General features: G+C 37.3%; 1 protein-coding gene across 1 annotated transcript in view; it reads right to left on the bottom strand.

Moving 5' to 3' along the window:
• Window positions 1-532: 532 nt before the first annotated feature.
• GK (glycerol kinase) overlaps window positions 533-19998 on the bottom strand; it is a gene marked incomplete at its 5' end in the record, with an annotated part of 30117 nt that continues 10651 nt past the window's right edge. The window contains 8 exons of the mRNA XM_010074426.1: window positions 533-664; window positions 5449-5529; window positions 6506-6649; window positions 8403-8523; window positions 11982-12066; window positions 13746-13842; window positions 15330-15408; window positions 17369-17449. Coding sequence (XP_010072728.1) covers window positions 651-664; window positions 5449-5529; window positions 6506-6649; window positions 8403-8523; window positions 11982-12066; window positions 13746-13842; window positions 15330-15408; window positions 17369-17449 — 702 coding nt within the window. The remainder of the gene's footprint in view (window positions 665-5448; window positions 5530-6505; window positions 6650-8402; window positions 8524-11981; window positions 12067-13745; window positions 13843-15329; window positions 15409-17368; window positions 17450-19998) is intronic.

Here is a 19998-nt window from a genome sequence, read left to right as displayed (position 1 = left end):
GAAGTCAAACCAAACTTTTAAACTTTGTGATTGATCATTTTCATAGTACCCTGTGGAACACATCAGCAACCTCTTCATTGCCAGACTGGTGGCGATGTGTGCTAGTGATAATGCATTCTGAGCTAGTGTTTAAAAGGTTTGTACCACTGAAGGTGTTTCAGACCAGTGGCCACTATAATAAAACATCTTTGGCAACCATAGACATATGATAGGTAATTCACAGCAGCTGGAAGAATTGTAAGATGTTTACAAAGTTCTACAGCGCATCACTAAATTTCTTCAGTGTGTTGTATAAAGTACCAAAACCCTGAAAAGGGTAGTCAAACATCCGACATTACCTTAGAAGTTGCAGGGTTTTGTTTTACCAACCCTCTCAAACAAACGAAATTTGAGAGGCTGATGTGAGATAGCCCATGCAAAGGCCTTCAGTGCAGTTGGAGCTGATGGGGAAGGGAGTAGAGTAATGAAGGGCTGAAGACTTAAGTTTCAGCGTACCACTGGGAGGTTACTCAGGGACTGGCAACAGATGGATTCATGAACACATTTAGTCACACAAGTAGTATAATCACATTGGTGGTGGAATCTCTTCAGACAATAAACCAAAATTAAACAAAAAAACCAGCTGCATCCAGAGAGTCCATCAAGTAGTCTCATTTACCAGTACCTTAAATAAAAAAGAATGTGCATTAGTAACATTGAATTTACTCTAAAACATTAATAACACTCTATAACACAACTGAGATGTAGGAGGAATTCAGTATAATCATATTTTGTTTTCAGTTAATGCCATTATAAACTAGATGTATCTTGTGACACCAGATAAGCCAGCACTTAAGTGTGTGGGATGTGCATGCAGCAGGAGAGAAGAGACCACACTATTAAGATGGGTAAATTTTTAACAAGTAGAAGAACTCAAGGAATCTACTCTAAGCTTATTTTTTTTCTCAATATGAGCTCAGCTTTCAGAAATCTGGAGAATATTATGGCAACTAACTTGTAGAACTGCATAGTGATCCCTATAGGTAAACTAGTATACAATTTGGCAGTAACTATCACAACACAAGAAACTAAAAAGAAAAAACCAGAATCTTAAAAACCCCCCAAAGGGTATTTAAGCAGGAAGAATACAGTATTACTATCAGGACTGACACCTTACTCCATGAGAATAAAGTAAAAAAACTTCATACCCCAGGTGCCATCTAAGATCCCATATATAGCCAACCTGCACTTATATCTCACTTGAGAGGTGCCAAATTAAGCATGCAAAGGCATTTCTTTAAATTTGAGTCTAATAAAATATAGTATCACTTTCAGTTAATTCTCAACCCCAAAAAAGTACAGCTACAGAACATGCTGAAATCTCTCTCATGTCCACTTCCAAAACTAGTATGAAAGACTTAACAGAATCTTATCAGAAGGACATCAGTTGCTACATATAACTTGCTTTAATAGTGAAATAAGACAAAATATTAGCCCTTTCTCCCCTGGGAGAGAAGAAGAATGAAGATCATAAAATAAATTACAAGTAATTGACCTGATTTTGATGAAATTATGTAATGATATGAAGTACAGTGCTGTTCTTCATATTCAGTCATCAGATGCTCCACAAAAACACAGTTTAGCAGTTCTGTTAATGGCTTTTTGCCATGTTAGTGTTCTCTGTTCTGCCACAGTAGATTTTTCCTTTGCATTTCAGTAGTTGTAAAATCACGGCCCTACCCTACAGACATGTCAAACAATGGCACTGTTGCCATGCAAGACTTACTGCTGTTTCAACACATGAAGGATTAATTAAATCCTCAGTAGATTCAATCCTCAAACCTACTATACTGATAGCTGCATTGGAGTTCCAGTGTTTCATTAAAAGACTAAATGTAACAAATTAACTAATGGAGTTCCTGTACTGAAGTTAGAAGGAAAGTCTGGCCAGCTAGTTCTGGCTTTTAAAAGCAAAAGGGTATTTACCAGAGTAAATGTCTAAGGGAGAAGCAGCCCTGCTCCAATCAGCAACACATATTCTATATATCATGTTCTACCCTAACACACAGCTGAGCAAAACGACAAACTGTACATACCATCACTGATGCTATTCCTTTTTAGACATCATCATTTTTAAAACAAATAAGAGCTGGAAATTTCTTGCAACTTCTTGTGTCCCCAAGCTTACCAAGTAAATAATACACCAATATATTGGTACATATAGTACCTATATTGGTATATACAGCAATTATATATCTACATAGTAACAGTATCAATAGTTAGTTATGTGAAAACAAGGACAAAAATGGGTTCTGAAGGGCAGAGTAAATTGACATGAATATGTTTTCCACTTGTGGGTCAGAACGGCATGGACAAGCTTAGGGAAGGGAGAAAAAAAATAATTTTTATGTGTTCCAGCAGTACAAGTTTAGAAATTTATATGCAGGTTACTGATTAGTTGTTTTTAAAAAAAGCAACAAATCCAGAATTCAAGTTGCTTATCTGCTGACTTAACATTGATCTTCATATTATTTTAGGTATCCCCCACGTGGTGAAAAATACAACCTGTAATTAATATTCAAGCTGCTTAGTTCAGCTTGTTAAAAATTTACCCACTTATTCACAACTGGTTTTATTTTATTCTTCATAATCAGGATTGTTGTCATTCACAGGTACATTCCAGAGTTAGTAAATCAATGTCAATCTATTTGTTCAGTTTGATTTTTGCCTAGCATTTGTTTAGTTAGATTTTAGTTCTCCTACAAGCTCAGCCTCTTCCATGCAAGGAAAATTACAACTGAATAGTTAATTCAGGTTTAATGAGTAGAAACAAAATACAAACACATCATCACAGGAGCATGTCAGAGTCCTCAACTGTCTGTTTAACTAACACTGCCCTCCCAATCCCACCAAAACCAAAGCAAAGAAAGAAAACTAAATAACCACTCCCCAAAAGCTTACTAAGCAGCAACAACGACTATACTGTAAAACATTTTCTTTGGAATTAAATTATGAAACACAACAACAAAGAACAAATGACTTCACCACATAAACTCCTTTTTCTTACCATATGAATATCTTAATGAAATGTCTTACTTCTGGCATAAGTAACTAACACCTTCATCCATATTAAGAACTTTCTTTTAAAATAAAACATATATTAACAGGTTGAAGATGTACCTTCATTGCATATGCACATAGTCCCTTTCCCCAGTTTTGCAGATAGGCTTTTTAGGGTCTCTTTCTTTATTCAAAATGAATTTACTTATCCATGAAGAGCAAAGTACAAAAAGAATATTCTCTACCTTTAGTAGATGAAGATTTCTAACCATACAATACCTCCAAGGGCATCAGAAAAATGAAAGGGATGCATGAAGCCTTTCAGGGACAGAAGAAAAGTCTTCACTTTATTTAAACAAGATCCTCAAAATAATTTCAAATGTCATGAGAAGAAATACAGGATAAAGAATAGCACCTTATTACAACTGATATGCACACTGTAATGAAGACAATGCAATGCTAGGCTGCTCCAACCTATATCCTTCTTATAAACTGTGTACAGTCTGCATAGCTAGACAAAGTGAGGAGACAGTTCAAGGTTTCATGTGCATCTAACAATTCTGAATTTCATGGCACACAAGGATGAATTTGAGATGCCATCCACCTGGTTCCCTTAGGTACCACATGTCTAATTCATACCCTCAAACACTCATGTGCACGGACAACAAAAGCGTCATTTTTTTTTGCTAAAAATAAACATAGAATACAAAAAACCTCAACACTTAAACTAGTGTAGATAGCTTTTAAAGTGATCTAGTTCAAATAATAACTAACCTGAGATGTACTTTGCTCCGATTAACATGATCATGCTACTCATAATAAAAAAACCCAAAGGTAGACTACAGAAGATATTAGTGTCACCTGAGGTCATCCAGGCAAGGGTGTTTCCAGTCAAGCAAATCAAAAGAGAAAAATATATATATATAAATTGAAATATGTGTTAAAAATCACATGAACAGTAAAAGTAACAAATGTAGCAACATTTGCATAAAGAGTAAAAAAGATTATGCATAACCCCCACAATAATTCAAAACAGGCTCTCAACATAAGAGTTCAAATCCAAATTCCACTGTTAGCATTATCTAGGTTCATCCCATTTCTACTATTCTTCAATCTTAAATACTCCTAGCAGGCATAAGATAAAGTTTCAAAGCAAGAAATAAGGAAAACAACATTTCCCTCCCAGTGTTAAACCAGATAAGCACTGAGAGTAAGTTTTGATAAACATATCCCTTTTCACATGAGCTGAAGAACAAGATCTAGTTCTATTTTCTGCAAGGCAGAATTTTCTGTCTTTCACAAAGTAATAAAGATACATAAGTAAGATACGCATCATGTACTTGGGATTTTAGGACACATAACAGAGAGTTTAGATGTAAGGCTACTAAACCATAACAGACAATATTGAAGTAAATCTTATTACTTGTGCTAAGTTACCTATTTCCCTTCCAAATAGCCTTGAGAGAATTGTTTGTATAACTATGGTTTTAAACAAAACACATAAACCAAGATATAGGATGGTAAAAGGAAAATTTTAGCTTTAGTTTTCAAGAATAAAGTAAGACACTTCATGCGGCTTGAGGGCTGCAACTGTAGATTCTGGGGGGAGTTTACATTTTGAGGATTCTTTACTGTATACTTTTCATCCTAGTAGTTTTTCCAACAAAAGGGAAACAAAATGAAGATAAGGCCCACAAATAATGTGTTGTAGGATGATTCAGGACTAGAAACTCCTAAAAAAATCCTAAAATATATATTCAAATTATAGATCATAGACAACTGCAGGTTTTATTTAAATCAAACCTGACAGATAAAAAAGCCCTCTACTTCAAAAGAAAGTTCTTGTTCAATCGCTCAAAAGTGTTTGCATATTCTCTGTGTGCAAACAATAGGACTATGTGATTCTTTACTTTGATAACTTCTTGCTCTTAGCCCTTGTGGGTCAAACTGATTTTGATGTGGCTATCCATCCCTCTTTTCTATACAGCAAATAATAAAAGCAAGATAGAGAAAAATCATAGGATGAAACTTTTGTCCCTTGCAACATGAGGTTATAGTATAAGAAAGTTTATGAAATCCCTGCACTGCCTTAGAATTGTGCTATATCTCTTCTTCTAGGTAAGATTTCTTTTATAAACCAGTGCCATTCTGCAAAACCTGCAGTTAGTCTTGATTTCATATCCTCTGTTTTTAGAGCTCTAGAACATATTGCTTGTGCCCCTCTTTCAAGAGGAAGACCTATCTATCTGTTTCACTGCTTTCTTTCCACAGTGGTTTCAAGTAGTAATTTTTAAATGATTGGAATAGTCCAGAGATGTTAGGAACAGAGAAGGTCGTCAACCTCAAGATTAACTACCTAGGCTAACTGGCTAGTTAATAACACTTGACCTGCATTAATTTCTGATTTACCATTTGAAGGATCTTCAGATGTCTCCCAGCCCATAGATTTCATCACAGCTTTCTTCCATCTGGCATAGCGAAATTCACTTTCTGAAATCGAGAAATCAGCAAACAAAAACTTGTCAATGCATATGAATACAAGTATTATGAAGTAAACACTACAGTATTATCTTTCCACTCCTTTGCATAGTATAGTTTGTCTGCACAGAGCAAGTATTATCAAATGCTGTTTTGAAAACAAAAATCCAAAACCAAAACAACCCAAACTCCCACAGTTATGCACAGTAGAGAAAAATAAATATTAAAAACAATTTTCTCCATGTTCACCAATAAGAAGATTTACAAGTAGGACAACATTAAGCAATTGTTATTCATGTAGAAGCCCTTCACTGTTGAAAATACTGTAACGAAGAAATGATTATAGCAGTAACTACAATCAAAATGGTAAGACAAAGTTCTCTACCAAAAATTAAGAAATAATTGAAAAGACAAAAATGCATTTGTCTTGCACATTGATTAATTATGTCAAGTGCATGCTTTCCATCTCTAGAAGCACTTAAGAACTGATTAAAAAGTTAGCTAAAAAACAATTATTAATGTAGGCTTTTTAAAACCAAAAGTCTCCCAAAAATAGTCAGTCTGTCCTTCCTATATCTGTGAAAACTCACAAATGCACAGGAACTTTAGGAGACATCCTTCTCAGTAAAAACTTTTGAAAAGTTCTTTGATTTTGCTTGCTATAAATCAAAAGCTGCTAACAGTAACGCCCAGTGCCAAAGTTGTTTCAAAAAGAAAAAAAGAAAAAAAAATGCCAGCACATTCCCCTGTGGAATTATGCTGTTTTAACCATTTTCCAATCTTACCAGTCAATAAATGGACAAAATGGCAAATGAAATGAACTTTTCTCTAAATGAAACACTACAGAGTTGATCTTTGACATTTGTGAGGATATTCATGTATAGTTGTTTTTATATCAGTATGTTAGACTGCAAGGAAGAAAAAACTCAATCTGTTGGACATGAAATACTAAGTTTGCAAATTCTCAGATAATATGAAAGAGTTTTACCCTCTGGGTTGATCTGTGGTTCAAACCGTTCACACGTCACTGCTGGCAAATCTCCAGGATTCAGACTCCAAATTCCAACTCCTTCTGCGGCTCCTGCTGCCATAGCAGCTCCTAGAGCTGTTGTTTCAGGCATTGATGGCTTCACTGAAGTAAACCACAAGAAGGCTATGATGATTTTTAATGAACGTCACCTTGATGACATTAGAATTAAATATTTACATATATTTCTAGAACGATATATATTTTCTGTAACTGCTATAAGTTTCCTTTAAGTTTACCAACTGCAAACCTCATTTTACTGCCATTCACTTCATTACGAGGCTAACTTCACCTATGAGTCATCCAAGTCTTAGAAATATCTCAGATCACTACTTCCTTCAAGTCTGAATCATGCAATTGCCCATTTTCATATCATGTGCAGGGCTGCTGACCTCAACCACCAGTTTCCTTAGAATACTCCTGTTAACAATATGCTATTTTTTGTCTTCACCGTCTCTCCTCAAAGCAATGATCACTGGCTAAGTTATCAGTCTTGTTCCCATGCTCTAAATACTGTGTTATTAATAGCATTTACATTTAGCAAAGGCATCTTAAAAGTGGCTACACACCTGTACTTGTTCACCTTCCACAGATGCGACAGAAGATCGTCTCACCCCCAAGATGTCAATGGTAAATCTGTTCCATTAACCCTGGAACTGCTTCTCTGCTTCAGGCAGAGGATCCTTTAGAACCTGATTTTAATGAGCATATCCTTTCATCTGCTAGCTATGCATTTGCACAGAGAGTGTGAGCCTTGTGTATTATATATTGTTAAAGGCAAGCTATCATATCTCTAGAGTTAAAAACTTTCCACTCTGAAGTGTCTCAAGTTTATGTATAAGAGACATCATGATGCTTTTCTAAATTATTTTGTAGAAGCTGCATATTAGGCAAGATTATTACATTTATGCAGCAAATTATCAGTATAGACGAAGATGTATAATATCCTGGTGTTACTCAGTGACCCACTGCATCCTTAAGGATGCTATTGTACAGCTTACAATACTCAGCAACTTGTGATCTGCTACAGGTGTTAAAATATGTCTTCAGAACCATGCACCCTTTTCACTGATGCTGAAATGCTCCAGGTTTCAAGTGAGTTCTTTAAAGAGCTTCAGCGTATTGAAACACATCCTTCAAAAGCTAAAAAGCCTTTTTATTATTCTAGGGGGCTTCTGTGAAAGAAGTGTTACATGATCATTTCTAAAATGCCTGCATTGCTGTTGGGTCAGAATAATGGCATTGTAAACTTTAATTTGTCTCAGAGAGAAACAACACCATTTGGGTTTGTATTTCATATCATGCATGCCAAGAAAACCGGCTGTAAAATTCCCACTTTTGTTGCAAACTCTATTCTCTTCTTCACTGCTGCTGTGGGAGGAAACAGAATTGACAATGTGTTTTGTGGGTCTTCCTCAAAGGTTTGTGAAAGCAGAGGGAACACAAAAAAGGGAAATGCAAGAGCAAAACACAAGCAGTGGTGGCGCAAAGTTCTGATTTGTCTCCGAGCAAGATTCTCAGGGTCAAAACGTTACAGGAGAGCATAAATTTCAATTTTTCAATTTTAAAATTGTTAGATGTTTAGAAATTCATATGAAAACTTTAAAGTTCAATACCATCATAGTGCTATAATTTTTCAACACAAGAAATAAGTCAGTGATTCTCCAGGAAAGTGAACCGCAAAACTGGATGCAAGATATGAAAACTTTTTCTGAAAAAAACCCCAACATTGTCAAGAAGTAGCAAAAGACCAGTAACAACAATAAAGCAAACCATTCAACCTGCCTTCATTAGCCATTACAAACCAATGCTGTTTTCAGCTTTAAAAAAGAAAATGGCAGTTGTAATTTCATCTTACCTACTGGAATACAGAGAATGTCTGATTGGAGTTGCATGAGGATTTTGTTAGCCGTCATTCCTCCGTCTACTTGTAACTGATTTAGTGGTACCCCACAGTCCTTGTTTATGGCATCTAAAATCTTAAAAGTAATATATCTTAAAATGCAATTGCAGAGAAATCCATGATACCCCTCTGAGTGTAAAATACCAATAAATCAGCACTTGCTGAAGGGTGTTAAGCAGATAATTTCCCTCCCCTATATATCAAGAGGGCAAAACAGCACTAGTGACAATACAGTTCTGTTTCAAATACAACAAATGCATTCTATTTATTACAGAAATCCTGGTGTAGGAGATGTTTCTCCTCTGATGCTCTATATCTAGTCTATGTGTTGGTTATGTGGTCCAAAATAAGAACAATTTTGAAGAAAAGATGATGACAACTGCAACATTTATCAAAGCTAACCAACGAAGAAATGATAACAAATGGAGTCGTTTACCTGACTCCAGTTTGTCTAGATACTTTCTCTAATTTGTTGCATTAAATAACTGAAAAATTAAAATGTTTGAACTGGCAATTTGGAAGACACTTCAACAGGAACTGCTGAACATTGAGCTGTTTTGAAAGAGCTACCTCTTGAAATATTTTCAATTAGTTATTGAAAATTGAGAATTTTACATTTCTTGAGATAGACTGAAAAGACAACTAAGTGTAATTTTTTGTAATATTATGTTTCCTTCTTTTGGGCACAGTGGATAGATGAAAATAAATGAAAAGTGTTAAGCAGTTTGCAAGGGATAATTAAATAAGAGTGAAGTATTTAATTCACTGATACCTATCAATATACTTTTTAGCAGGTTTTCTAAAAATGTAAGTTTTGCCTCAAACCTTACCTACTTGTAACACCATGGCACCATCCTATGAGCACCTATTAAATGTGGAATAGTGGGTTTTCTAGGGTTTTGTACAAGAAGCCAATTAAATGTCTCATTTACATTTTTTTAAGGTTAGTACATAATTTTTGTTGACAAAGTTAGGCATTAACTAGTGCAGAATTACTTTCTCTTTGCAATTTATTTGAATAAAAAGAAGAGGTGTGCTTTTCTCAGCTTTAAATGACAAAACAACATAGACCAGAAAAAAGACAAGAACTATAACGCATTCTGTGCTGTTCTGTAGTTCACAAAGTACCCAGTTATACAATCCTTACTGGAAAAAGTCAACATGTTTTTTAAAAAAGGACAAAAAAAATTGTTGGTTTGTAAGGTAGCAAAAACTTTAGAGAGATGAGGTGTCGAGTAGATTCTACCTGCTCCCAAAAAGTAAGTCAGCAAGGTCCCTTACCAGAAAATCTTTAAAGGACCTTGAAGAACTGCCACAGGATAAACAATGGTTAAAAAATAGAAGGCAAGAGTAAAAGGCCAGTTTTCACGGTGGCAGGATCTGTCCATGGGCCTGCACTGTTCAATACATTAGAAATAACCTGGAAAAGAGGATTCATAACACAGCAGCAAAGTTTGCTGGCAGTACTAAACTAGTACTGCTCCCCACCACTTATTTCCTTCACGTGTATCATTTTACATTTGTCTATGCTGATTTCACCTGCCTTTTATACCATTCAAAACTTCAGCAGTGCCTCATAATCTCAGCTTTACACACAAATACTGTGGGACACTCTAACTTTGTTTACTACTCTGCAAGAGCATGTTGGATCATACTGCGTGCTCAGTAGAGACTAAAAAAAAATGAAAAGAATGCCAGAAAACAGGAAGGGATGAAGGAACAAAAGTTTCCAGGTATGTAAGTTTTGTCTAATGACAGCACTGTACAGCTCTTAGAACTGAAAAATTGCTTTTTTTTCCATAATGCCTTCTGGAAGAGAAAACTTAACAAGTGTCATCTGTCTGCACAAGGAAGGAGGGTTCTGGATAACAAGAAACAAAGACTTGGAAGGATTGGATGGCAGTATAAAACAAGCAAAAACTCCAGTGAACATGAAATTTGAGGGTTTTCCTGAGGGATACAAAAGACTTCCACTTTAACTGGAATTAAAACAAAATAACTTTGGTTCTGACAAGACAGAACCAATAATGTATCTTTGTAAAATATACATACATTTTATCCGTGTCACTAGGACTTAATCTGTTAATTTAAGTGTGTCCAAGAGACCTGATAAGGCCCTCCTGTCATTGTGATAAAAGCACATTGACTACAGTATGAGGAAGTATTAGATCTGTTCAAACAGTTAATTTCACCCTCATGCAGTTGGAGAGCTTTATTCCCCTAGCTCCTACTCCCAGCCACATGCCCTATCTCTAGTTCTAACACTTGCTGTACTCCCCTGGGAGGCAGCTGAGATCATTAATCCAGCAGAAAAATAGCCCAGCAAAAAGAGGGATAATTTTCTGCTGGAAAGTTCCTTCAGCTGTCACATGAGAGGGAATGGATGGGAGGAGGGACAAGGAAAGAGAGGAACAGACAACAAACTAGACTATCAGTTCAGGTCCCTGCAACTTTACACTGACTTACAGATACAGGCTAATTGCAAGCTCCTTCATGACTTTCTGAGGACTCAGAGGCTGTTAGCGCATCCTCAAAAGCAGATGCCTGGGTGAAATTTCTGGCTGTCTTTTTACACATGAGTACTTCTTACTCTATGTCACTACAGAAACAGCAAGCTGCTTTCCTCCTCTCACACAGTTTTAGCTGAGTGTTATTTTAAAACTCAATATGTTTAAATGACAGCAGTTTAAAAATATGCAATCAAATTAAGGTATGACTGTTGCCCTTTGGGATCTAGAGATTTCTGTTTCTCCTGTATTTGTATGGAACACAGGGAGCGTAAATTGATAGTAGATGGTGATATGAAGATTCTAATGCTCAGAACATTCTGATATCAACCCTGATATCTGATTGATTTGGTTGGAGAATTCATTTATTCTGTGAGAATTTGTTTGCTGTTGCAGAATGCCAGTTAAGGTAATACAAGATGTAATGGGCCAGAAGTGAATCCCTATTTCCCTTGGTATGTTTGCTGTCTTGCTTTAACTCATTTTTGTTCTTGTGTACCAAAAGCAACATAAGCCATCTCCATCACAGCAGACGATATAAAATGTAGCTTTCTATGTTTTAGAACTAATGCAACCTTTTAGTTATGGCACTGGCTTTGTCATTTTAACGTTTCTGTGTTCGGCCTCTCAAAATATTCCCAAAATATGTTCACCTTATTTCAAGTGCTGATAAAAAGAAGGCTTGCCACCCCAAAATAATGTACCACCCAACCAGATCATTGTAGCTCAGTCCACAGGAACATTTTTTCAATGTTAGCACTATGCAAAGAGAAGAATAGCATCCAAGTACAATATAAATCATAGAATCATAGAATCAAAGAATGGCCTGGGTTGAAAAGGACCTTAAAGATCATCTAGTTTCAACCCCCCTGCTGTTGCCAACCATCATAAATAATCACGATAAATTATATGATAAATCATATTATTAATCTTCATTAAAGCTTTTCAAACCTCTCTCTTCCTGAACAGCTACATTCCCTGTTATTATACTAATTTATAATGAATTTAGGACCCAATTTGCCTTTACCTCTCGTGTTTGAAAGCAGACCGCTTCTAGTGCAGCAAAGGCAATGTGGTTTTTATTTGTAAACTGAGTAAGGCCACAGATAATACTGTTGAAGAGAAAAAAAAAGCCCAAACAGTTAGGACATACCTCTTTACCAGACATACACTATTACTTCAGACCTAGGCCTTCTAATTCAAAGTTCATTAGTTCCACGGTATGAGGACTGCTTTTTAATATTAAAAAGCCTGTTTCTCTTTAATCTAAGCTCTCTCATCCCTCTTTTCCTAACAAACATGCTTTTCATCGATACAATCGCTGTAGATTAAAATTTTATTGCCAATCTGCATGCAAAGGGGTGCATTTTCACCCACACACACAGAAACACACACACACAGAAACTTTGGTCTTCCTTTAACAAAAGGAAATGTATGACCGAGGCTAATTTTTCTTTAAAAAATAATATCACCTATCACTAAAAACTTAATAAATTCTCTAGTGCTTTCAGTTCTTAAGGAAAAGCCCAGCTGGGTCAGTGCTGTGTTTTAAATGCTTAAATTTGTTTTCATATCTATTCTGATCGTTAGTTGCTTCTGCACCTTCAAAGAGACTTTTGGATATGGAAATCATGCTACATCGAACCATAAGTAAGCTGAATTCTGTCAATGTACTCTGAACAGCTGAGCAAATAATAATTCCTTTATTCTATTTCATCATCTGAGGGATAGTAGAGTACTACACAGAAATGTTGCTATGTTTGGTGCTGGATACATGCAGGTTCAAAGAGAATTAAGGACATTTTTAGTTGCTGCCACTCCAAAGATCAGCTTTTAACAATTACAAAGTAAAGCACTGTGGTCTGAAAAACTGTAAAAACATCTAACTCAAAGATTACTTTTTTTTCCGTATGTACGAAAAGCATCTAAATTCTAAAGATGCAACTACTTGAAACCTTGGGAACAAAATGTTCTTTAAGATTTCTTTTTTTCACTTTAGGAAAGTTATTTTATATTTAAATCTATTATGCTTCTGCAACTCCCATGGCATGTTGTAATTCCAGCAACAGTAGGCAAGCTCACAATAGCAGAAGACAAATAGAAGGTTATTGTTTGAGCTAGTAGTTCTAACTAGTACCAGCTAGTTAAGCCTTAACAACTAGGAAAGGGACTGGAAGGAGAGGAGAAAAGAGTGTTCAATAGACTGGAAAGAAAGCAGGACATAAGGGGAAGGAGAGGGAGGAGAAGCATGGAGGTGTTAAACAGCCTATATAATTTCAGACAGTGAATGCAGCAGCCATGGGCTGCTGAGCTCAGAAAAATTAATCATCATCACTAAATTCTTCACTTTCTACTTTTGTTGCCTGACAGCTCACAAGTATGCGGACCTCCTCCTTCTCTTTAGTGAGATGAAAATCCTTTCAGAACCAGTAATGTGTGAATAAAAAAAGCTAGACCTGCTAGTGGCAAGAACAATAGAACTATCTTATACTTGTCCTCTGAAACGTACAACCCAGCCCAAATGTTTTCCCTGTCCCCCACCCCCTTTATTTTGGAGAGGTGAAGAGAAGGGTGTGAGCTAGCTAATCCTTTTTCTCTCAGTAGCAGTTGTTTTGAACAGATCAGCTACTGTGTTTCTCTTTTGTATTTACTTGAAGATACCACAGACAATGATGTATCTAGACACATAAAGGAAAAAAAAGAACAATTTCACATACCTGAAAAGACTAGGGATAGTATCTGTAAAATCATTAAATCTCCCTGCAAATGCATTGTTTAGTCAGATCCTTACCCCCTTGCACTGGGTTCCCAATATGGTGCATACAGTCCTGAAAATGCTGGCACAAAGTAGCAGCCATAAGAACTCCCCACTTCGGCAGCCAGCTCTTCTAATGCAGACACACAAACAATCTTCACTTAGTTTTTCACAACTGTAACAACACTTAAATATGACACTTACAGGTGTTATTAATTAAATAGGGAAAATATTCAGAATATGTTAGGTAGTTACAAAAATAATCAAGCCAAATACAATAAAAAAATACAACTAACTCTGGCACTCTGCTCCTCATTAACTAGTTGTCCATTTGCAACAATATGAATGGAAGATGGACCATAGGAGGTTATGGGAAATGTAAAATGAAAACTCAAAACCAAAACCCAAAATTGTGTACTCAGTATTCTGAACTAGATCCTGTAAGGTTTTCAAAGGGTATCCTGTGGGTAAAGAATGCAAACTTCAAAGGAGGCCAAAAGGTCACATTTTTCTTGCATTTAAGTCAAGGCAAGCAAGTGAAACTGGATCAAGACCAAAGGGAGTTATGAACTAAATTCTCATTAATTTCAAATGGATTTAGAGTTCTAAATTCTCAGCTTACATATATAAACACAAGGCTTAGCTACAAAAATATCTGAAGTTTCTTAAAATCTGAGTAATAACTTTGGATATCTGAAGTCCTCAATATTAAAATATTTGTAATTTTAAAAATTATACTAAAACATGTAGAACTGCAAATGAAGTAATGCTAATGTGCAGCTCCTTCCTATAACAAGAAAGGAAAATATTTTTTTCTGCTTTTGTAAGGTTTTTTCTGTTTGCATTGATCAGAGAAGCATAGCAATAGAGAAAAAAAATAGGAAAACTTATTCAAAAAGTCTTGTGAAAATGGTACTTTCATACAGACTCCAATTAAAAAAGGAGTGAAGGGAGAAGGAAGGATATGTTCAGGGAAACAGGAAGAGATGATGAAGTCCCACATGACTTTAACATCACTGACAAGACTAACGTTCTTGAAACTCAAACCTTCCAGAGGTCTAGTCAAACTTGCAAAGCCAACACGTACTGTAGTGTTTCAGCAGTTGGCTAATTCACATGACAGCAGTTTATATTCTTCTGTATAATCTGTGAAGCTTTCTCACAGAAAACCATTGACATTTTAGGTTTTTGCTTTGTCTTTGAAGTTTTACGTAAAATTTGAGTTCTAAGTGGCCCAAATAGGCTCTGGCTTTTGTAATAGAGACTTAAATACTCTTGGCTCTGGAAAATTCAATATTGTATGAAACCAGGAAATACACTGTAAGTATTGTATCTTCCTGAATATCTGCTTGCTAGGGAAACTAATAAAAAGTACAGATTGCAACAGAACAAAGCTGACAAAGGGTTTCAAAGGTCCTACTAGTATGCTGTATGAAATGCATGTATCAATAAATAGCGATATCATGCATGCAAAACAAATTGTTCAAGCTCAGCAACATATATGCGTCTTCTGGCTTTTCTTTACTTCAATGTTTTAAGCTTTCATGCAACATTAGAGACATCAAGACACTGGAAAATAAAACTTAAAAAGCTGAACAGCTCCGAATTCTGACTACTCACCAACTTCCTGTGAAGTCTTAATAATACCTAGATTGTCCCTCAGCCAACGAACAACAGCACCAGCTATTGCAACAGATCCCTGAAAGAAACAAAATCACTGCACCATTAGGAGTCAACAACTGGTAGCTTCATGTTCCTTTTTACAAGACTGGGGAGGAGGGTTGGCTGCAGCCTCCAATTGTAGGCTTACAGTCACAGTTTAAAGCACTCCCAAGAATGCCCACAACCAAACCCCAAGTTTCTTGCCAGCTGGAGACTGACACGTAAAAAGGATAGCCTGTTACACAGGTTCCATGTAGAAAAGGTGCATGTTGCACGATTTTTTCCATGGAGGGGAGTTACCATGACATTTCTAACCTAAACAGTCTTCTTGTCTCTCTAATTTAGGTCTTCTCCTGAATATACCATCACGAGGTCCAGTAGTCCCAGGCTTTTTTTTCTGACAAATTAACATTTTTATGCTTTGATTTAAAAAACCAAGACCGATTATGTCTAGCTTCTAAATACGAATGCCCAGACAGAAAATTTAGGCATTTCCATTTGCCAGCAAAATTCCTCTGTTGAGTCAGCAAACAGCCCTGAATGGTTCCATCGTATCATAGATGAATGGCATGGCACCCATCTCACTCCAAAGTCCAAAAGGACTTCTCTATAAGATAGTCTGAAGTCTACTAGACTAAGCTTCAAGTAAAAAGGTAGCAGCATTATATTTTCATTCAAAGCCACTGCTAGAAGGAGCAGGGGTGTTTTCTAACCAGATAGCTATTACAGTTACAAGATATGGGTTTGATTAAAAGAAAAGGCTGAATCTGCATTTCTTGCCTCTCTGAAGTGCCTCAACCAGCAGACTGTAGATAACTCTAGTATGGATACAGGAGAAAGAACACTTAATATCTTCTGTTGAAGCCATTTCTTCAGACAATATCATTAAAGACTTAGAGATGAGTAAGAAGCAAAGTACACATGCATGTGTTTCAGCATGCAGAAATACAAATCACCCTCAAAACAGTTCAAGTTCTTGCTTTAAGAACATGGGTTAAAAATAAAACAAACCTCTCACACACTTGCACAAAATGAAAACCCCAACGTTTACCAGAACATGGCAAACGCAAGATCAACTTTCCATAGGGAAGGAAAAGGAAATGAACACAGCCTCGCACATCCTAGTAAAGTACTGTAAGCCACAAACTATTCTCTCAGCAAAGAAAATCCTGTGCATTCTTTGTCTGTTTCACATGGAAAACATAGGCTCTCTACCTAAGCTGAATGGCAGCAGAGAATTCCTCATGTATGTTTTAAGAATAACTATTAGATCAACCCCACTAAACAACATCGACGGAAGAATAATCATTCTGTTTATTCTGACAAAGCTTTGGTGCCAAACAGGTGCTCAGCTGATCTGTGCTTCAGAAACAGAGATTTAGAACAGTGAACCGGGAAGTTACAGTAAAAATACAATTTTCTACTGAATTTGGATGCCCTCAGAACTGTGTGGAGAAGTGAAGAATGAAATTCTGGAAGTAGGCACCTAAGTCTTAGTAGGTGAAAAAAAGCTCAGTTGTTTCTCATACAAAGAAATGGTTCAAATTTTTAAAAGTTAAAAGTAAAATTAATCAGAATGAAATAAAACCCAAAGATATTTAGTCATGTCTTTTATTATGAGAGGATAACTGAAACGCTAGTGCTTTTTTCCCTCTTTTTTAAACTCAATTTTAGGATATATATTTTCTTTTTTTATTTATTTATAACATTTATTAAAGATTTGAAAGACTGTGTAACAGAAAAAAACTTTTAGCCATCATGTCCTGAAAATATAAATGATGCAATGTAGAGATATTTTTATTAGATTATGTGATACAGAATGGAGATAGGGATAACCAAAACCACACATCAGCCTTGAAGCATACAAGCTATAGCACAAAGCTGTTTTGATTTCCATGCAACTGAAGGGTTTCTCTGAAGATAACATAAGGACATTAGAAAACAGAAGTAAACAAGAACACGCATCGCTATGAAAAGGAAGAAATTACTGCACTTACCTCTAGTGCATAACAAACAGGTTTGTCTCTGCCCAGTTTGTAAGCTATCGTGGTTAGAAGACCATGCTCAGAAAACACAGACTAAATGGGGAAAGGTGAAAGAAAAGGTAAAGCATGAACAGAGACAGAAAATATTTAAATAAATATATTCAAATTATAATAAACAAGAGACAAAACCTTCACTGGAAAAAAAATAAAATATGGGAAATTTAAACAAAGTAAATTATCAGTCACTCCAAATAAACACTTAAGATAGAACCCCAAGGTTGCTGGTGTTAATCCTCATTTCCACAAGCTGCCTCAGATCTTTCCAGTCCTCCTTATAGCAAAGAACTGGGGGTCTTTTAGAAGGAGATGTGAATGATAAGGAAGCCAAAGCTTTGTGTTATTTCTTCAACTACAACTACAAAGAAACAATGGGAGGAAATGAAGGAAAAAAATAGAATAGCCAAGACAAGGAGAAAAGCATGTGGTTAAGTAACACAACACAGCACTTCTGGGTGAGGTTAAGAAACATATATAAGCAAAGAGCAAGAAACTGGCTACGAAAAGTTCTTTTTGGAAACTTAAGGACCCAGGAAATGGAGACTTACTGAAATACCTTGAACCAATTATTACTTTCTATTCTTTCAGATTTCAGTATGCACTTTTCCTTAGCTCTACCAATATCACAGGATGACAGGCCAGCAGGAGAGCACGTGAAGAGCAGCATATAGGAAGTCCAGCCTCACTGAGAGCCCAACTTAAGTGCCTCTATGCAAACGTACATAGCATGGGGAACAACCAAGAGGAGTCAGAGATGTGTGCATGCCTGCAGGGCTATGATATCACTGGCAACAAAGAGACATGGTGGGATGGATCCTGTGACTGGAGTGTTGGAATGGAAGGTTACAGACTCTTTAGGAAGGACAGGCAGGAGAGATGAGGAGGGGGTGTTGCCCTCTATGTCAATGACCAGCTGCAGTGGATGGAGCTCCACTTGGGGATGGATGAAGAGCTGACGGAGAGCTTATGGGTCAGGACTAAAGGGAGGGGCAGGGACAAGTGACACTATAGTGGGGGTCTGCTACAGGCCACCTGACCAGGAAGTCCAAGTGGCTGAGGCCCTCTATAGACAGATAGGAGCAGCCTCACGCTCACAAGCCCTGGTCCTCATGGGGGACTTCAATCACCCCAATATCTGTTGGAAGAACAACATAGCACAGCATAGGCAGGCCAGGAAGTTCCTGGAATGCGTTGATGACAACTTCCTTCTCCAAGTGATAGAGGAGCCAATGACGAGAAGGTGCTATGCTGGACCTTGTTCTCACCAATGAGGAAAGGCTGGCGGGGAATGTAGAATTTAAGGGCAGCCTGGGCTGCAGTGACCATGAAATGGTGGAGTTCAAGATCCTCAGGGCAGTGAGGAGGGTGCACAACAAACTGACTACCCTGGACTTCAGGAGAGTGGACTTTGGCCTCTTTAGGGATCCGCTTGGTAGGGTACCACAGGATAAAGCCCTGGAGGGAAGAGGGACACAAGAAAGCTGGTTAACATTCAAGGCTCACCTCCTCCAAGCTCAGGAGCATCCCAACAAAGAGAAAGTCAGGCAAAAATGCCAGGAAGCCTGCATGGATGAACAAGAAACTCCTGGGAGAACTCAAACAAAAATAGGAAGCTTACAGAGGGTGGAAGCAAGGACAGGTAACCTGGGGGAAATACAGAGATAAGTCAGAGATCAGGACAGGAAAGCTAAAGCCCTCACAGAATTAAATCTGGCCAGGGACATCAAGGGCAACAAGAAGAGCTTCTATGTCTATGTCTGTGATACAAGGAAGACTAAGGAAAATGTGGGCCCTCTCTGTAAGGAAACGGGAGAACTGGTTACCCAGGACATGGAGAAGACTGAGGTACTCAATGACTTCTTTACCTCAGTCTTCATGAGCAAGTGCTCAAGCCACACTAATCAAGTCGCAGAAGGCAAAAGCACTGGGAGAATGAAGAACTGACAGCTGTAGGAGATCAGGTTCGAGACCATCCAAGAACCTGAAGGTGCACAAGTCCATGGGACCTGATGAGATACATCTGTGGGTCCTGAGGGAACTGGCAAATTTGTTAAGCCACTATCCATTATACTTGAGAATTCATGGCAGTCTGGTGAAGTTCCCACTGACTGGAAAAGGGGAAACATAACGCCCATTTTTAAAAAGGGAAACAAGGAAGACCTGGGAAGCTACAGGCTGGCCAGTCTCTCCTCCGTGCCTGGCAAGATCATGGAGCAGATCCTCCTGAAAACTATGCTAAGGTACATGGAAAATAAGGAGGTGATTGGTGAAAGCCAACATGGCTTCACTAAGGGCAAATTTAGTGGCCTTCTACCATGAGGTCACAGCGTTGGTGGATAACGGAAGAGCAACTGACATCATCTACTTGGATTGTGCAAAGCCTTTGACACAGTCCCGCATGACATCCTTGTCTCTAAATTGGAGAGACACGGATTTGACAGAAGGACCACTCGGTGGATAAGGAACTGGCTGGATGGTCGCACTCAAAGAGTTGTGCTCAGTGGAGAGATGTCGAAGTGGAGACCAGTGATGAGTGGCACTCTGCAGGGGTCAGTACTGGGACCAGTGTTGTTTAACATCTTTGT

This window comes from Pterocles gutturalis, unplaced genomic scaffold, assembly GCF_000699245.1.
Source record: "Pterocles gutturalis isolate BGI_N339 unplaced genomic scaffold, ASM69924v1 scaffold1726, whole genome shotgun sequence".
Classification (NCBI taxonomy): domain Eukaryota; kingdom Metazoa; phylum Chordata; class Aves; order Pterocliformes; family Pteroclidae; genus Pterocles; species Pterocles gutturalis.
This window is presented reverse-complemented; position numbering and strand designations above follow the sequence as displayed.